At 43.9% G+C, this 17,154-nt stretch overlaps 1 protein-coding gene across 7 annotated transcripts in view; it reads left to right on the top strand.

Annotated features, from left to right (window-relative positions):
• The window catches only part of DCUN1D3 (defective in cullin neddylation 1 domain containing 3), a 32,858-nt gene extending 16,436 nt beyond the window's left edge, over window positions 1-16,422 (top strand). For all 7 annotated transcript variants that reach the window (XM_079121440.1, XM_079121435.1, XM_079121439.1 and 4 more), the window contains 2 exons: window positions 13,747-14,282; window positions 15,702-16,422. In XM_079121440.1, the coding sequence (XP_078977566.1) occupies window positions 13,852-14,282; window positions 15,702-16,185 (915 nt within the window). In that variant the 5' untranslated portion in view covers window positions 13,747-13,851 and the 3' untranslated portion in view covers window positions 16,186-16,422. The remainder of the gene's footprint in view (window positions 1-13,746; window positions 14,283-15,701) is intronic.
• Window positions 16,423-17,154: the final 732 nt, after the last annotated feature.

The following is a 17,154-nucleotide window of genomic DNA, read 5'->3' as shown; positions in this document are numbered from 1 at the left end:
GCCCTGCCACTGCTGAAACAAACGTGGGAGGACGTCAGCCTGGCTTTCCATCTGACACAAGTGGACTCCGTGAGTCTGGAGTTGGTGGACATCCACTGTTAACAAGCCTGTACTACTTTTTATGACTCACTGGGAAGTCATGTGGTGGTGTGATCCCCATCCCCAGCTACCAGCACCTAAACTTGTAATTTTCAATGTATTGTGTTAAAACAAACTTCTAATTCTGGCTATTTTTCTTTTCGATTTTAGTCCTAAAATTGGAGGCTCTATTTTTATGAAGCAGGCTCCTAGAAAAGTCACCAGCGTTGCTATTCTCTCTCTACCCCAAATATCATAACTGGGCCTGGGGGCGGGGAGAGCACGAGCTGGCTTTTTCACATGGGTGAGCAGAATGTGTGGGCCCGCCAGCCAGCGGAGGTGGAATCTGCTCTTTGCTTTCTTGGCAAGTGCCTCTGGCTTTGAAAGCCCTGTTTAGGACTTTAGAGCTTGGTCTTCTTGCCGTCATATGCAACATAGCCTGTTTCTCAGTGGTTCTGAAAGACATGGAGGACCTTTATTGTCCACGTCTCTTACCCTCTTTGCCAAGGTACCTGTGTCAGTTGTCTGAATCAAAAGCTACTCTGTCATCACATGAGTTTTTGTAAATAACATAGTGGTATAACATCTTAAGAAATGTAAAACTGGCTGTGAGTCCTTCTGTTTTAAACAGCTGAATACCTGTTTAAAACAAGTAGTGTGCAGTGTTGAGAAATGCTGCTGGTTTTTGTTCTTGCATCTCAAACCTTTTGATAGGATGCCTTCGTTTATTGACACGGGAAAGACACTTCACACCAGCACCCAAAAAGTTTTCACTGGGGCTTCCTATAGTGCTGTGTGGCAGCAGCTTCAGTAACCCTTGAACTTAAGCCCTTGGTAAAAGAAGAAGCAGGAGGGATTTCCATTAATAATGTGAATTTTCCCCAAGAGGCCAGGTGCAGGTCAGAAAGAGACAGGTTAAACATCTGCCTGTTTCAGCTTCAAATTCTGACATTTGCTGAGTGGGAGGTGAAAATCATCAACTGGTAAAGTGTTAGGGAGAGACAGAGCCTTATATTGCTGACTGAGAAACTGAGAAGCCATGTTCTTATCACATTACCTGAGAAACTGATAAGGGAAGGAATAATTGGAGCAATGAGACAGTTTCCTTCTTCCTCTCTTCTTAAAGGTAGCAGGGTTTTGGGAGTGGAGAGGTCTAGGAGGAATTGGATCTTGAGAACCAACTCTTGAGAAGTAAAATTGAGTTCTGCATCCTTAAAACTCAGCGCCTTTTATTGCTGAGTATTTGTTAAAAATCAGTATTTGGTCAGAATTGGTATAAATATCTACCATTTGTTGAGTAACTGTTCTAGGGAAAGTGCTGAGCGTGTCTGGTTGGTCATTCATTCATTTGAGAGTTAATACACTTGAAGTGGTAGACAGGTGCCCTGTACAGAGGGCGCGCTCGTAAGTATCAGGGATCATCATTCAGTGTACATACTTAGCAAACGCTTGCTGTGTGCCGCATAACTTAGTTGCATAGGATAGAATCCCTATGAGTAGTGGGAGCAGGCAATAAATAAGTCAACAAATAAGAATTTCAGAGAGTGGTATGTCGTGAAGAGATAGAACAGTGTTGTCCAGGGTTGGATGAAATGACACTTAAAGAAATCCATCTCGGCATTTGAACTGAGACCCCTCAGATATGAAGGAGCCATTTATTCTTCATTTTGATTTTTTTATTTTCCCACTTTTTAGGTGAGAAAACTGAGGTGCAACATGGTTAAAGTGGGTGCTGGAGAGCCGAGAGGGCCAGATTGTACAAATGTCTTCATTTTGCAGCTAAATCTGTCCTTCCAAAAAGGTGCAGGACTATACCAGAGCAGCTGAAGAAGCTACAGTTTTTGAACAACTGGTTTTTGAGTGCAGGGGTTGAATGTGGTTGCAGTGCAGCTAAAACAGTACTGGCAGATCAGAGAGTTACTTGTAATTCTGTGGACCTCCATCATTGGGTGCAAAATGTGTGTGGGTGCGTGTGTGTGCTTACAGTTTGTTCTGGGGCCCATAGCTATCCTCACGTTTTCATATGTACCAAAAGAGCTTACGCTTCTTTTGCTTTTGCTTTGTTTTAGAGTTTTCTCATACTGGTTGTTCTTAAAATGGGGACTAGCTGTGAGGACAGAGTTTGAGTAGATAGCAGTGCAGTGGCCCTAAGGCGTGGCAATTTTGGCAGGAAAGTGGGTGGGAAGTGGACAAGAACTGGGTAGGGATTATCAGATGCCTTTGCAAAAGGTGCAGAGTTCTATTTTGATTTAATTATCTGCTTATCTCTGCACATGTTAATGTATCCTGGGGCTTCATGCCATATAATCATTTGTGAAAATAAGTAACTTAAAAAAAGAAAAAAAAAAAGAGCAGAGCTTCAAGTTTCAACCTGCAGGGAATATATTTCCAATAAAAACACAAAATGCAACCATTTCCTGTCACTGTCTTCGAAGCCTGAACACTTTCTAAATTTGCTCTTCAGCACTTAAAATCAAAGAAAAATTGTTTCAGTGATAGTAATTGAAACCAAGGGGGTAGCCAAGATCTGGTCAGTTTCTGGTCTTTCTGTTTCATAGGATGTGGTTTAGATCAAATACCTGTTTCATCTGGAAGATCATATTATTTTTGCATGGGAAAAGACTTCCAGAAGCTCTCACTTTACAGCCTTGAGTGTTGGGAGGAGACTTCTCTGAGGGAAGATGAGGAGGACAGAAAATATGTCCACAGTACAGCAAAGCACCTGTAAGAACTCTGGGGCTAAGATTGTGAAAACTGCAATTGGAAAGGTACTTTTAGCTTGTTAGTCCTACAATCTTCTAACTAGCATCCTAATGGTCCATTGAGTTGTAATGGAATTTGACAGCTTTTGTGAGCTAAGCATCTTTGGTCCTGTTGTTCAGCTAAAGGTTCTCTCATATTGTGGCCTAGTAAGTTAGTCTTGGAGCATGAATCAGGAAGTCTGAGTATTAGAGCTTCCCTTCCTGTGCTTTGTGAAGTGGGAGAACTGAGTGACATAGCTTGTTAGGAACTCTTTCTCTTGTGACAAAACTGACATCTTGTCTGTGCAAAAGAGAATTTACTTATTTATGGCTCACATATTTGTGAAGTTCAGACTTTTACTCTAGGTACAGTTGGATTTAGGGTGCAAATAATGCCTTGAAAATTCAGTTTCTCTGTCTTTAGTGCTCCTTTCTATTTGGGGATTTTATTCTTGGGCTCTACATGCATTAGAGCTAAGACTCATGTAGTAAGGAGGGCCCACATAATCCTCACTCTGATCCTTTGAATAGGCATTGTTACTTTCCCTGGTGGCTGAGGTAAGAGGATGGTATTTTCAGGGCTGAGATCCACTTTGACTAGCTTAGGTTACCTGTGTTATTACTGATCCAACCTCCATCGAAGCCACAAGAATATGAGACTTTTTTGGTCCTGGGCACGTGTAACATTATGAACTCCACTCTGTGTTGTTGCCAAGACCAAGGGTCAGGGAACTACTGGTGAAATTGGGTGTTCACCTGATCAAGAGCCCAGTTGTTGGGGAGGCAGACAAGTCTCTGCTACATGAAGTGATATCCTTTGATTCAATCGTGGTTTAAAAGCACATAAGAAAAGTCTAAGGGCTATGGTTGTAGCTCAGGGGTAGAGTGCTTGCCTAGCATGTGTGAGGTAGTGGGTTCGATTCTCAGCACCACATAAAATAAATAAAATAAAGACGCATCAAAGACTAAAAAAGATTAAAAAAAAAAAAGGAAAAGTTTAGCACATGAAATATTTAACGGATTCCATATTTCCCATTCAAGTGAACCTCTTACTCCCTGGGAATATGATTCACTGGTTCTGGCTAGCCCTTGTGCTAGATGCTAAACCTTTGGTAAGGGGACAGTTACTTATCAGACCTTAAGATGGTCTTTTTCTCTTTTTCCAGTTGAGTGTGGGGGAAGAGATCTGTCTTTTGAAAAACATATTGAGGAAATTTAGGTAAAATAAAACTTGAAAGATGTGCTCATGATTAATCTTTTTTCAGTCTCTTCCCCCCATCCTATTATTTAGCAACATTTTCTTAAGATCCTGAACTCACTGTGAAGGAAATATTTTTTTCTTTAGCTGCCTATGTCCTCCTTTAATAGTTCAATATTTTTCCTTAAGTGCTTTTGGTAAAGATTTTTATAAGGAACTTGAATCAGTTGGCAGATATTACAAGAAGATATTAAGAGAAATAAATACTGTCAATACACTGCCAGAAAAAATGAACTTCCTTTTTTAAAAAGTCATATGTATATAAATGTGTGTGTGTGTGTGTGTGTGTGTGTATTCTTTTGGTCATTAGTTTTTTTTCTAGGAACTTATTCTCAGGAAGTAATTATAAATATGCTGAATTTTAATTGCATTTTTCTATTTATTTTCACAGTATTGTTTATAATAGTGAGCTGTTGGAAGCAAGCTAAGCGTCCAACAAACAGTAAGGGATTAAATCGACAAATTATGATATTCGCATTCAGTGGGAGACTTATCTGGCTATTAAAAATGTTTTCACACAAAGTCTCAGTCTCTTTGTCCACCTCTGCAGTGCGGTGCCAGATTTTTGACAGATTGAATAGTTGGGTATAAATAGTCCATGGGTTATGTGAAATAGCTGGAGCATTAGTGGTGATACCAATAATACTGTTGAATTGCTGCTCTTTCAAAAACATTTTGAGAGGGGAAGATTTTTATGAAAAGTGTTGAGCAGGAAAGGTTGTAAGATAGGATGCACAATATGATTTCAGTTTTGTTTAAAGATTTAAGTGCATACTGTGTGCGTGTGTATTTATGTGTATATGGGTGCCATCCAGGTGTGCTTATTTAAGACTGAAATTAGGTGCTCTAAAATATAATTGGAGTGGTGGGATCACTCACTGACTCTTTTTTCCCCTTATGCTTCTTTATATTTTCTTTTTTTTCTTCTCTACATTTTCTAAACTTCTCAGAATAACTGTGTAATACTTTTGAATTGGGCAGCAGGAAATGAAAGTCTTAGTGGCCTCACTTTTCTGACCAGGTTGTTGATGTGGTTGAAAGCAGGTACTCTTTTATTGTACAAATCTTCTCTGTCCCTCTTCAAGCTCTTCCTGTCTGCTCTACATTAGCCATCAGCCTCCATCATGGGCCTCTAGGAGAAAGCTGATAAATGTAGTCTTAATGGATTTCGGGTTTTTTTGTTGTTGTTTTGTGTTTTTGTTTTTGGTAAAGAATTAGCAGACCTTAAAAGACATTGATTAGTTACCATGTGATGAACTTGAGGCCTACTTAGAGGCTGTGTCATTCTAGAAACCACATCTGTACATTTGTGGTAGTTCAGGTGCCCCTTTAAGACATTTGGAGGCAATCATTTATCATCTTTGTATCGGGTTCCTTCCTCACCTTTTGACTCATTTCAGTTTCCTTTTTTGCCTTTTATTTAGATGTAAAAATCGACTCCAATTAACTGTTTTTCAGTTAGTTGCTGATTCTTGAACTCCTTAGAAGGTGACCGAAAAGTGAATAGGCAGTATGGTAATTGGATGTTTAGAGGGCTAATCAGCTACATTCAGGTGAGCCTCCAGAGTAGCTGGTATCTATATGCAGCCCAGAAGCAGAGAATTGGTGCCGCCTCAGAACTTTACTTTCAGTGGAGTATAACGAGCCACCATCCTATGAAAGGAAACAAATTGCAAGCTTACAACCAGAGATAGGTGTAGCAGGCACGCCAGTTTTATTATAGTACCATGGAGCACAAACAAATCCAAGACTACCCTCTGGTTTTAAACAGGGAACGTCACTGGGAGAGCTGGCACAGGAACAAATAGAGTGGCCAACATAGAAATCCTATACCTTTTAATGATGCCTGCCCTCTTTCCATGTAAGTGAGTAGTTAGACCCGCCCAGAACAATGGTGATGATAAAAAATATTTCACTTGGGGATCAGTGAATTGATCTGGCCCTTTTTTGGTTATTTTGAGTCACGTGGGATGTAGCTCTTTTAAATACCTCCGTTCTTAAGCTCAGAGACCAAAAATGCTTTGTTATTTGACGTTTAGAAATTTTTATAGTAGTGCATGTGTGTTGGCTTGGTTGTATTTGGCAAACATTTGGTTTAACCAGCCCACACTGGCTTCAGTCCTCAGACCTCAACTGGATATATATTCTTAGTAGTGTACGGTATGTGTTGCTTAATGAGGTGGTTTTGTTTGGAGAAATGTGTCATTAGGCGATTTTGACATTGAGCAAACAACATAGAACGTACTTAAAATTTTGATGATAAAAGTCACTTGGTGTAGCAGTCAAGAGATGGTAAACACAAGATGTCTGAGGCTGCTGTTGGTGTCACACCACAGTAAACTTTTTATAGGTAGGAGTGTGCTCTAAGGATAAAGAGCACAGTGAATACATACGCTGGTCACACAGCAGTTTATTATCATTACGAAGTGTCATATACTATACATAATTGTATTGTGATATTTTTCTATGACTGCAGCACAGTTTTGTTACACCAGCATCAACACAAAAATGTGAGTGATGTGTTGCACCATGGCAACAGCAGGATGGCCAGGATGGTTTCGATGTCATGAGGCCATAGCAGTTTTTCAGCGCCAATATAATAGCTGTTGTATATGTGGTCCACTGAGCGTCATTTCTGTGGTGCATGATTGTATTCAAGATGTGCCAGGTAAAGAACAATGAGGACACTTTGAAGAGAAATTAGTTTGATGAGCTAGCTGGTCTTGGTCATGTGACTTAAGATTATCTTATAGAAATATAACCAGTTGGTTTATTTTCTTTTTAAAAGGTTTTCTCATCTCTCCCTTCATCCCTCTTTCCTTTTGCATTTTTGAATTGGCTGGTGTAGAAAGTCATGTGTTCCTAACTGGAACTGCTGCCTTGGGTTGCTGCTGTAGGACATTTTAGGACAAAAAGTCTCTTAAAAGCATGAAAATAGAAGCAGACGGGTCTTGTTTGCTTTGGCAGAAGGAGCAGCTTTCCCTCCCAAGCAGCTCTGAGTAAGACCTAATCTCCAAAGGTGATCTTTGAAGTCCCAAGTTCCAAGTGACAGCAGCGACTCTGCATTTATAGCACTCCTTGATCTTTCTCTTCTTTGGTATTTTTGTTATTCTAGGAAGTGGGTTACTAATGGACACCACCCTCTTCATCTTTTCCTCAGGTCGCTCAGGATCTGTGGCTGCCAGGTAGAATCAAGGGGCTTTGGTGGTCTTGCCTCGAGACTCTCTGGAGGATGGCTTCTGCCACTACAGCCACTTTAGCCTTTGGCACCAGTAGAAAAGCTAAGAAATTAGCCTTTGGGTATTTGGCATATACAGTGAGAAATAAGCTACACAAGATACGCCCAGCTAGTGCTGCAAACTATTTAGATAAAAGCTGAAAAGATGGTTTTCTTATTGCTAATATGTGGGAACACCAGCATCCATTAGTGGCTTCTTGTTCCTGAATAAACTCTAGATGGGAACAGAAAGGAGAAGTGAATTGGGTTGGTCCCTTCTGTCAAGGAAGTCTTAGAGTAGATCTCAAGTGCTTGGCCGACGCTATTTTTTTGGTGCCGGCAGTTGCCTCCTCTTTTTTAGCTCCTCATTTCAGAATGCTGTTCCTTGGGTGACGGGCTCCCCATCAGCAGCAGCACTCCTCAGAGCAGACTCCCTGACCTAACCAGCTGTAGCAGCGAGCCAGCTTGCTCTGGTCTGTTTGCCATATGTCAGAGCCTATTGCTGACCCTGCAGAGATCAAACTGAGATGATTAAGGAAAAGAAATGCAGCAGAACCAGTGTTCTCCATACCCCTTGTTCAGGTAGGAGTAGCCTTATGCTGTCTTTCTCTCCCTCCTTTTGGGCTTGGCTCTGACAGGCATGGACAGGAAGGGGCATGAGAACCATTCTCTGAGGAGGCACAGGACCCGTCCTCCAAAGGGTTCACATTTAGAACTTCAGCTTGTTGAATGTCAAAATGTGAAGGAGGGCTGGGCTGTGGCTTGGTGGCAGAGCACTTGCCTAGCATGTGTGAGGCCCTGGGTTTGATCCTCGGCACCGCATACAAATAAACAAATAAAACAAAGGTGTCCTGTCCATCTACAACCACAATTTTTTTTTTTTTTTTTTTTTGTGAAGGAAGTCCCAGAACACTAATCCAGACCCTTGTTTAATGTTGAGGTCACAGAAACTGAGAAAATTTAGGTGACTTCGTCAAGGGCACACATTGTTTAGGGAGACTTCAGACAAAAACCAGAGGCTTTCTGGGAGCTCGTGCAGATTGACTCAGTACCTCCGGAACACACTTAGGTTGTTGATGAGTATGTTTTCTTCTAGGGGCGTCATCATCTCCTCATGGGAGGAGTGTACACAAGGGCACATCACAGCAAGAATCGTAGTGAGGCTAGTGGTGGAGAGCAGTCTAGAGTCTGGGTTTGAATCATAGGCTGGCTGTGTGACCTCAGGCCAACTCCCTTAATCTCTGTTCACTTCCTCCCACTATAAAATGAAGATTATGTGTGCGAATTAAACATGACAATTCATGTTAATCTACTCACAAATATAATGATTTTTAAAATATTGATAGTTTGTTACGTATTTGCCCTCTCCCTCCTCCTGTTTCACGCTGTGATCATTTAAGGACCAAAACAAGACCTGCCTTCTTTGTGAAACATTCCCATGGGAAATCTGTCAGACTCCCCTGACCCCAGTCCCACGGCTAGTGGTTAAGAAAACTGTTTCCTAATCTATAAAAGACAGAGCAATCTCTCTTAGGTTTGTTGTGAGGTTTGAAGGTGATGATGGCTATGAACATGCAGCCCCAGGTTCTGCAAAGCTGGTTTTATTCCTGAGTCCCTCTCTTTCTCTCCATGATAGTAGTTCCCACATCGCTTTCCTTTTCCATTCATACTGGGTCCTAGTGGGCTTAGTCCTCAGAGTGCTTCTGTTCCATGAGAGGCTGTCTGTCACAGCAGTTGATAATAGTCCCCTAGAAGACTTCCTCAAGGACACACATTGCTCAGGGAGACTGACTCTCACTTCTCGGAACTGCGCAAGAGAGGAGCAGCTTCCTCATCTTTTCTTGGAGCTAGAGCATCCATGGGGACCTCAGCTTCTGGGAGTGCCCTTTGGGCCCAGCAGTGACTGCTGCAGGCCTGGGGCTGGGCAGCCAGCCAAGCCTCTTCCCAGGAACAGCAGCCAGGGCTGGCACAGAGGAGGAGGGAGTCCGGAGGCTGTGTGATGGGAGGCAGGGAGGCTGATCTTGGTCCATCCTAAGCTGAGCAGAGCTGAGCAGATTTATTCATGTTGGTCTTTCAGATAAACTATTTAGAAAGTGGGTTTCCCCAGTTCGTGTGTGTACATTTTTGCTTTTTTTTTTTATTCACTCTTTTTTTTATTTCCCCTCCCTTTTCTTTATCCCTATTCTGCCTTGTCTTGGCTCCATTTAACCCTTTGGTGCCACGTAGCTGAGGCAGAAGAGCAGAGTAGAGTCGCCTACTTTGAGAATGTACCTGAGTTGCCATGCAGCTATGGGGTTGCTACTGAATGCTGTTCCTACCATAGGGGAGGCCTGATTCTGTCATCAACTTGGTGATAACAACAATAATAAAACAATAACAGCTGTTATTGAGACTCCTACAAAATGCTTACTAAAAGCAGAGCATTTTACATGGATTAGCTTAAGTATTCTTCCCATGGTCCTTGGAAGTACAGCAGGATGAGCTGCTGACAGTTCGTTAGCACCCTCCCCCTGATTGAAATCCAGGTTTGTCATCCTCTTATTGTGTTCCTGTTCTCTCCCCTCCTAGTTAGGCTCCTTGACCTCAGTGTGCTTCCATTTATTTTCCTATAATTGAGGGTAATTAGTTCATAGAACTACATTTCCATACAGCTACTAATAGATTAACATAGAAAGGAAATTAATAATAATAAAAATAATGCGGTTGTTTTTGGAATGTGGACACTTGGGCGCCTGGATTGTGCTCAGGCTGCCCTGGGGAGCGGCAGTGGTCTGGAGGAGGACCAGCTGGGAAGGCAGTTCCACTAAATGAGCTGAGTAAAAATGGAAACCCTGTCCTGTAAACCTACGGATCCCGACCAGGTGGAAAGGGAAGGAGTCTGGAGCTGGCTGAGAGCCTGCCTCAGGTTAGGGGCAGGGCGTGATCAGCAGTTTAATAAAGTGTGCATCAGGCACAGCAGGCACTCACCTTGGGTTTTATTCGGGATCAGTCACGAGGAGCTCCTGTCCCGTGGAGAGCCTGACCCTCCTGGTGTTTGGGGCAGTGGTGCCCTTGAGTAGAGGCCGTGCGAGGCGGGTTGCAGGTGCGTTACAGTTGGACATAAGGAGACTGATTGTGAGCAAGAGCCAAGCTAATCACTCAGGTCGGGGTAGAAAACTTAGCTGGGCCTGGGGAAACTGAGGCCTGCAATCCATTGTTCAGATGGAACAAGCTGAGCCGGAAGAAAGGCTGACCATACTAACCTTTTCAGCTGCTTTTTAAGAGGTACCATATCAGGAAAAGTGCCAGGTACTCTTTATCTGCATTTCCTCACTGAATCCCTACAACAGCTCTATAAGATAATACTATTTTGCCGATCTAAGAAATTCTGGTTTCCATCAGGGATAATAATTAGCCAGTGGCAGGACTGGGCTTTGGTTTCTGAGATGAAGCTTTAACCATACTTGTGGACTGAAACATCACAGGACTAGGGCAGCTGGACTAATTCTATGCCCCACCTCTGGTGGGGCTGAGCCCGTGGGCATTCTGCCTCCTGGGATCATGGCGGCAGGGCTGGCCTGGCCTGGCCTGGGGGAGGGCTGGGGGAGGATATCCTTTTTGAGCACTGGGCACAGTGTTGTTTCCTTCCTGTGGCTGGATGGTTGAGATTTGCTGTTCTGGGGTTGCTGTGGTGTCACTCCTGAACTCTGGGCCTAGTCCCTGGTGTTCCTCCCCCTGGTGCCTACTGCATATAGTATAGGTCATCGTTTCCTGGACCAGACATTCCAGCTTCTGTTTGGTGTGAGATCTCAGGTAATTTACTTTACCTTGAACCTCAGTGTTCCTGTCGTTAAAGGGGATTGTGGCGAGGATAATATGAGCATAGTGCCTGTCACCAAATCAAGTACTCAATAATCGATGACTGCTATTATTAGCTATTAGTCAACAGTTAGTGAGTCCAGGGAGATCTTTAACTTTAAAAGACTTGAAATGTTGCCAGCCTGAGATGCAGGACTGGGCACTGTGATTGGGCCTGGGAAAAGTTCTGCGAGTACAAGTATTTTCCCAGGGAAGGGGTAGACACAGAAGAAGGGAGCCCACTGGACAGTAATCAGAGTAATCAGGGGCCATATTCACCATTAGACCTGAAAATATTTTCTTCTGATTTGAGACCACCACCTGCCTCAACATGCAACTGGAATGGGGGCCTTTCAAAGAAAGGAGCCAGAATGGAAGAAAGATCCGACCTTCTGGCATTTACTGATTGATCAACTGTCAACATTGATTTTCCCCTCCTTTTCTCGTCTGCTGGGCATGTTAAAAGCCTTCAGATTTCAGCTGGTTCCACTGTGTCAGGTCATCTAAGATGCTCTTACATTGAAGGCTGATGGGGGTAAATGGGACTGAGGCCTCTTTAGGAGCTCCGTCTGTTTGGTGCTTGCAGGAGTCCTTGGTGCCAGACTCTGGAGGAAGCTGTGGAATGAGGTGTCTGCCCTGTGGGTGGGTTGAAAGGCCTGGGGTGGATGGGTCAGTGGAGGCCAAGAAATCCTTTTATCTCACCGGGTGCCCGGCCTCCCTCAGCAGCAGGAGCTGAGCAGCAAACCCTGGTGAGTCAGCCTGGGAATGAGTTGCCAGTCTGTGAGCATGTGGGGTTTGTGTACGTTTGGGCCTTTTGTTTCTTTCAGCACTCCAGTCTTTAGAAACACAAATCTGGAAACCAGACCCTCCACATGGTACAGTCCTTCTTGTTTGGAGATAATTCTGCTTGAACAGTTGCTTTTCTTGTATGATGGTCTTCCAAGAATTAACCCCTTGCCTTTTGAAAATTTGAATAGGCTGTGCTTATGGATGACTAGTTATACTCTCAAAGCATGAAAAGACTTTTTAAAAACCTTACCAAGGTCTATCATTTTCACAACAAAAGCCCTAATAAGGGGTTCATTGTATCTTAGAAGCTGAATTGAAACTTCAGATCTGTTGAGGACATGTATGGACATGTCTTTTTGTCATTTATTCTCTTTGAGGCTGGAGAATGGGACACTCCCTGATATGATGATTCCTCAGTAAGTACAGGAATGATTCTGGCTTCATTTTAAGCTTGCACACTCAGAGCTTACCCTTAGAATTTCCTCTTGAAGACAACTCCCGTTTTATCCTGACACTACTGGAGGAAGTCAATAAGGTGAAGTTTAAGTTTCAGCCTTTCATAAAAACTACCGTGTACCCCCTTGCCAGGCTTTCGGGAGCTTTGAATCTGCATCACGACGGCCCACAGGAACTCCCTAGAACTGAGGAGGCCCATCTGACTGACATTGATTTTGTCTGGTGTCTGCTTTTCCTACTTCTGGCTCCTGATCTACATTTCTCTTAACAGTATAATTGCAGTGGCCGCAACTGGCAAAATTTTGCAAGTAGTAAATTATAAATGGATTTTCTAGCAAACTAATTGAGGGTAAGGATGAGTCCTGAACAATGTAGTCTTAGAGAAATCACCTTGCCTTTGGCTCACACAGTTCTAGCACTTCATTTAAAAACTTATTAATTACAACAAGTAATTAATAAATCACCATGATGAATCTGTTATGTATCACTGCAGACTTTTCTTTTTCTTCCAGCAGTTAGTTATCCTATCATTTAGAGATGGTACCCGGTGAATCAGCCTTTTTTTTTTTTAAAGTGGAGACAACTTCTTTGGAAGGCAGGGCCTGATGATCCTGTAGCACAGTCACGTTTCTTATGAGCTGGGCTCGCATTCTCTGTACGGCCTTGCTGCAGACCCAGAGGAGGAGGAAACAGAAGCTCCTCCTTGGCATGCAGGCTTGGTGGGTGATTTCTGTGGATGTGGGGTGGAGCAGGGCAGAGAAAGGATATTACGATGCTGTGAGGGATAGGCCCAGGCAGGAGGCTGGAGAGATCAGACACATCTCACTTTGCTGTTTGGCTAGGCCCCTGCTCACAGTCTTGATGCTGCGAATCCTTTACCTCAGCTTTAGGCCGTAATGAGACTGTGTAGCTGTCTTGGATGTGACACCCCCCCCCCGCCCCCCGTTCTTCTTCTCATAAAGACAATCTGACTGTTGAGATCAGGAACCAAAAGATGGACCTTCTGGCTTAACCAGGTCCAAATAACTTTGTTATGTGATGGCGGCTTGGCAAGACAGATTTCCTTTGGAACATTCCTGTCACGACTGCGGTCTCTGATGTGTCCTGCACGTGAAACAGCCTTTTGTAACCCGTGTTACTTTAAGAATTCTAGGAATTTCCCTTACTGGTTCTCCACCTGTACCCTGGCCCCTGAATTTCTAGGGGGAGTTATGGAGCTGGCTTATGAGGAGGTGGTGATGAACTCAGGGTGTCTCCCTTGGTTCACTCTCAGTTCACTGAAATGGAGTGGTCACTAGTACATGGTTCCTGGCAGGGTAGTGTCCATACCCCACTCTATTGAGAAGTGACCGCTTTTAATTTCCTTCCAGGTTGGCTGGCTCTTCTGGCTGATGGCATGTTGAGGTACATGGGCCAGTGGCAGCGAGGGCATCCAATCCAGAGGGGGCCACTCTAGAGGCCAGGCCACCACCACCATGGGCCAGTGCGTCACCAAGTGCAAGAATCCCTCATCAACCCTGGGCAGTAAGAATGGAGACCGGGACCCCAGCAGCAAGTCACACAGCAGGCGAGGGGCAGGCCACCGTGAGGAACAGGTGCCACCCTGTGGCAAGCCAGGTGGGGATATCCTCGTCAATGGGACCAAGAAAGCGGAGGCTGCCACTGAGGCCTGCCAGCTGCCAACATCCTCGGGAGATGCTGGGAGGGAGTCCAAGTCCAATGCTGAGGAGTCTTCCTTGCAGAGACTGGAAGAACTATTCAGGCGCTACAAGGACGAGCGGGAGGATGCAATTTTGGAGGAAGGCATGGAGCGCTTTTGCAATGACCTATGTGTTGACCCCACGGAATTTCGAGTGCTGCTCTTGGCTTGGAAGTTCCAGGCTGCTACCATGTGCAAATTTACCAGGTAAGTCACAAACACTTCAGGTCAGCAGGTGAACAGAGAAGAAAAGAAAGAGCACTGTTGAGCAGTGGTGCCAACTAGGATAGAAAGTTTGGCTTCACAGGGTTTGGGGTAAGTTTTATTTATTCTTTTTCTGACCAAATTCTCTAAAGCTTAAATTCTGACCTAAGTTGTGATTCTGATCCAGAGAACCCCCTCAGACTTTCCCATTGGTTGAAAAAACACATACCTGGCACTACAGCAGACCCACTGAAAGGAATCTCAGGGGATAGTCTCAGGCATTTGTATTTTGGTACAGCTTCCTGTATCTTATGTGTATTTCACATTTCTTCTCACAGGAGAAAGCCTTTGCCTAATTTGTAGGTCAGATTTAAGAATCCTACCGTAGCATTACCAGGCAGCTTGTGAGAACCTGGACACCAGCCATCTTTGCCTAAAGTTAAATGAGGAGTAATCCAGGGCAAGTCCTATTGCCAAGCTGCTGCTCAGCCCCACTGCTATCTTAGACCTTTCTTTCCTTTCACACCCTTGCTCGTCTCACTTGATATTTATCATCTGTCTATCCGTGCAAGGCATGGTGCGTAAGTGCCAGTACAGTGAGTGCCTCTGGGGCTGTTCCTCAGGGACTCTGTGGAGCCACTTGTGCTGTGCATATCGCCACAGTCATGCATCCCTGTAGAGGTCAAGGGCAAGGATGTGGCAGGCTCATCTTGAGGTGGGCTTTGAGGAGCACAGGGTGTGCATAAGAGCAAGCTTCAAGACTTAAGCTGAACGGGGTAGGTTACTTTCTAGAGCTCAGATGCCTCACCTCTTCAGCAAGTACAGCAGCCCCTGAGAAGATGATCAGTGTGAGAGAGACCATGTTGTAACCTTAAAAGTATTGTACAGGTATTTAAAATACATACGCAATTTCTGTTTTTAATCCAGAACTTTCATCTCTAGTGGCAGAGTTACCCAGTTTCATCCAGAATCTTTGGCTCCAAAAGTCTCCTTGGCTGTTAACAAAAATATACGTAGAACATCCCTTAGAGAATCAAAAGGGAAGCAGGAAGCCTCCCTGTCTGGAAGAATTTTCCCTATTGCAGAGTAGGAAACAACAGGCCAGAGAGCAGCAGACTTGCTTTTAGCTTTGGGAAGATGAATGAATAAATGAATGAACCTTTCTTCATCAGTTGCCTCCCATATGCCAGGCACAGTTAGAAGCAGTTAGCATCTGTTAGCTTTAGTCCTCACCAGAACCCTGTGAAGGAGGTGTTCTCAGTGTGACTGCTGAGGAAAGAGGAATGCTTAGGGGAGGAGTTGGGATTCTAATCCAGATTCTTAGACCTCAGAGCATCGCTGCTATTAGTTGCTTATAGTCTGTTGCCTCTTGGTTGATGATGCCATGTCGTGATTAATTATGCCCTTTCCTTCCTGTTGTAGGAAGGAGTTTTTTGATGGCTGCAAAGCAATAAGTGCAGACAGCATTGATGGGATCTGCGCACGGTTCCCTAGCCTCTTAATAGAAGCCAAACAAGAGGACAAGTTCAAGGATCTCTACAGGTTTACATTTCAGTTTGGCCTGGACTCTGAAGAAGGGCAGCGGTCACTGCATCGGGAAATAGCCATTGCCCTGTGGAAACTAGTCTTTACCCAGAACAATCCTCCAGTATTGGACCAATGGCTAAACTTCTTAACAGAGAACCCCTCGGGGATCAAGGGCATCTCCCGGGACACTTGGAACATGTTCCTTAACTTCACTCAGGTGATTGGCCCTGACCTCAGCAACTACAGTGAAGATGAGGCCTGGCCAAGTCTCTTCGATACCTTTGTGGAGTGGGAAATGGAACGGAGGAAACGAGAAGGGGAAGGGAGAGGTGCACTCAGCTCAGGGCCCGAGGGCTTGTGTCCCGAGGAGCAGACTTAGTGGCTCTGTTCCAGGAGCAGCAGCAAGGATCTGCCCGCTGCCCTGCAGCCAAGCGAGGAATTGGACCTTTCTGGAAATTACTGAAGATCCGGATATTTTCTACTTTACACCTTTCTCTGCCTTGTATCTGAAAGGGCTCTAAAATGCTGTATCATGTTTTAGGCACTTTCTTCATTTTTGGTTATTTTGGTTATTTCTTTTTGGGGGGGGATCCCCCAAAATATTTGAACCTGGCTACATGTTGTGTATCTTCTTTTTTTGAAGCCTTCAGATAGAATAAGCCTGCCATTTCTTGCACAAATTTAGGTTTTTCAGTTTTGTTTTTGTTTTTTTGGGTGGGGGAGGGTGTGGAGCCGGGTGGGGAGAATGGGATTGTTAGGTTGAATTAACATTACAAAATGATACAGTGCCAGATCTCAGTTTTGCATATTGTTTTTCAGGGCAGGTCTGTACTGTGTGTAGTGCTGTTTACATGTTTGAAGTTAGGTTGTAATAATTATTTTTAAAGATTTACACAGATTTGATAGCAGTGTTAATTGTTAACCACATTGCATTAATTTCCAGACAATTTAGAGCTCTTGGAGAGCCAAGGCCAATCAAGAGCATTTGCAGTCTGGTGACAACCCCCTTTTAAGCTAATTTATCCAAAACCCCTATTTCCCTTACTTCTTGCTCATTCCTTCTTTGACCTATTGCGTTTCATGTTGAGTTTATCCATCAACATGCTGCACCTGTCAGTCAAGTGAGCAGTTTTTTTTCAGAACACGTTGTACTGAGAACCACTTAAGCGTTGAATGCAGAGAAAGCAGTGCTACCTCAGTTTTGCTGGAAGTTGACTTCTTTGATAGTTTTCTTTCTTTGATGAAGTTTCCATATTTTCATGTTTTAAGTGGAAATACTTTGTTTTTCATTTGCCTTGGAGCCAAAGTTTCTGTTCCTGGTGGTCGGAAAACTGTGCCTGCCGGCCAG

This window comes from Sciurus vulgaris (genome assembly GCF_902686455.1).
Source record: "Sciurus vulgaris genome assembly, chromosome: 18".
Taxonomy (NCBI): domain Eukaryota; kingdom Metazoa; phylum Chordata; class Mammalia; order Rodentia; family Sciuridae; genus Sciurus; species Sciurus vulgaris.
This window is presented reverse-complemented; position numbering and strand designations above follow the sequence as displayed.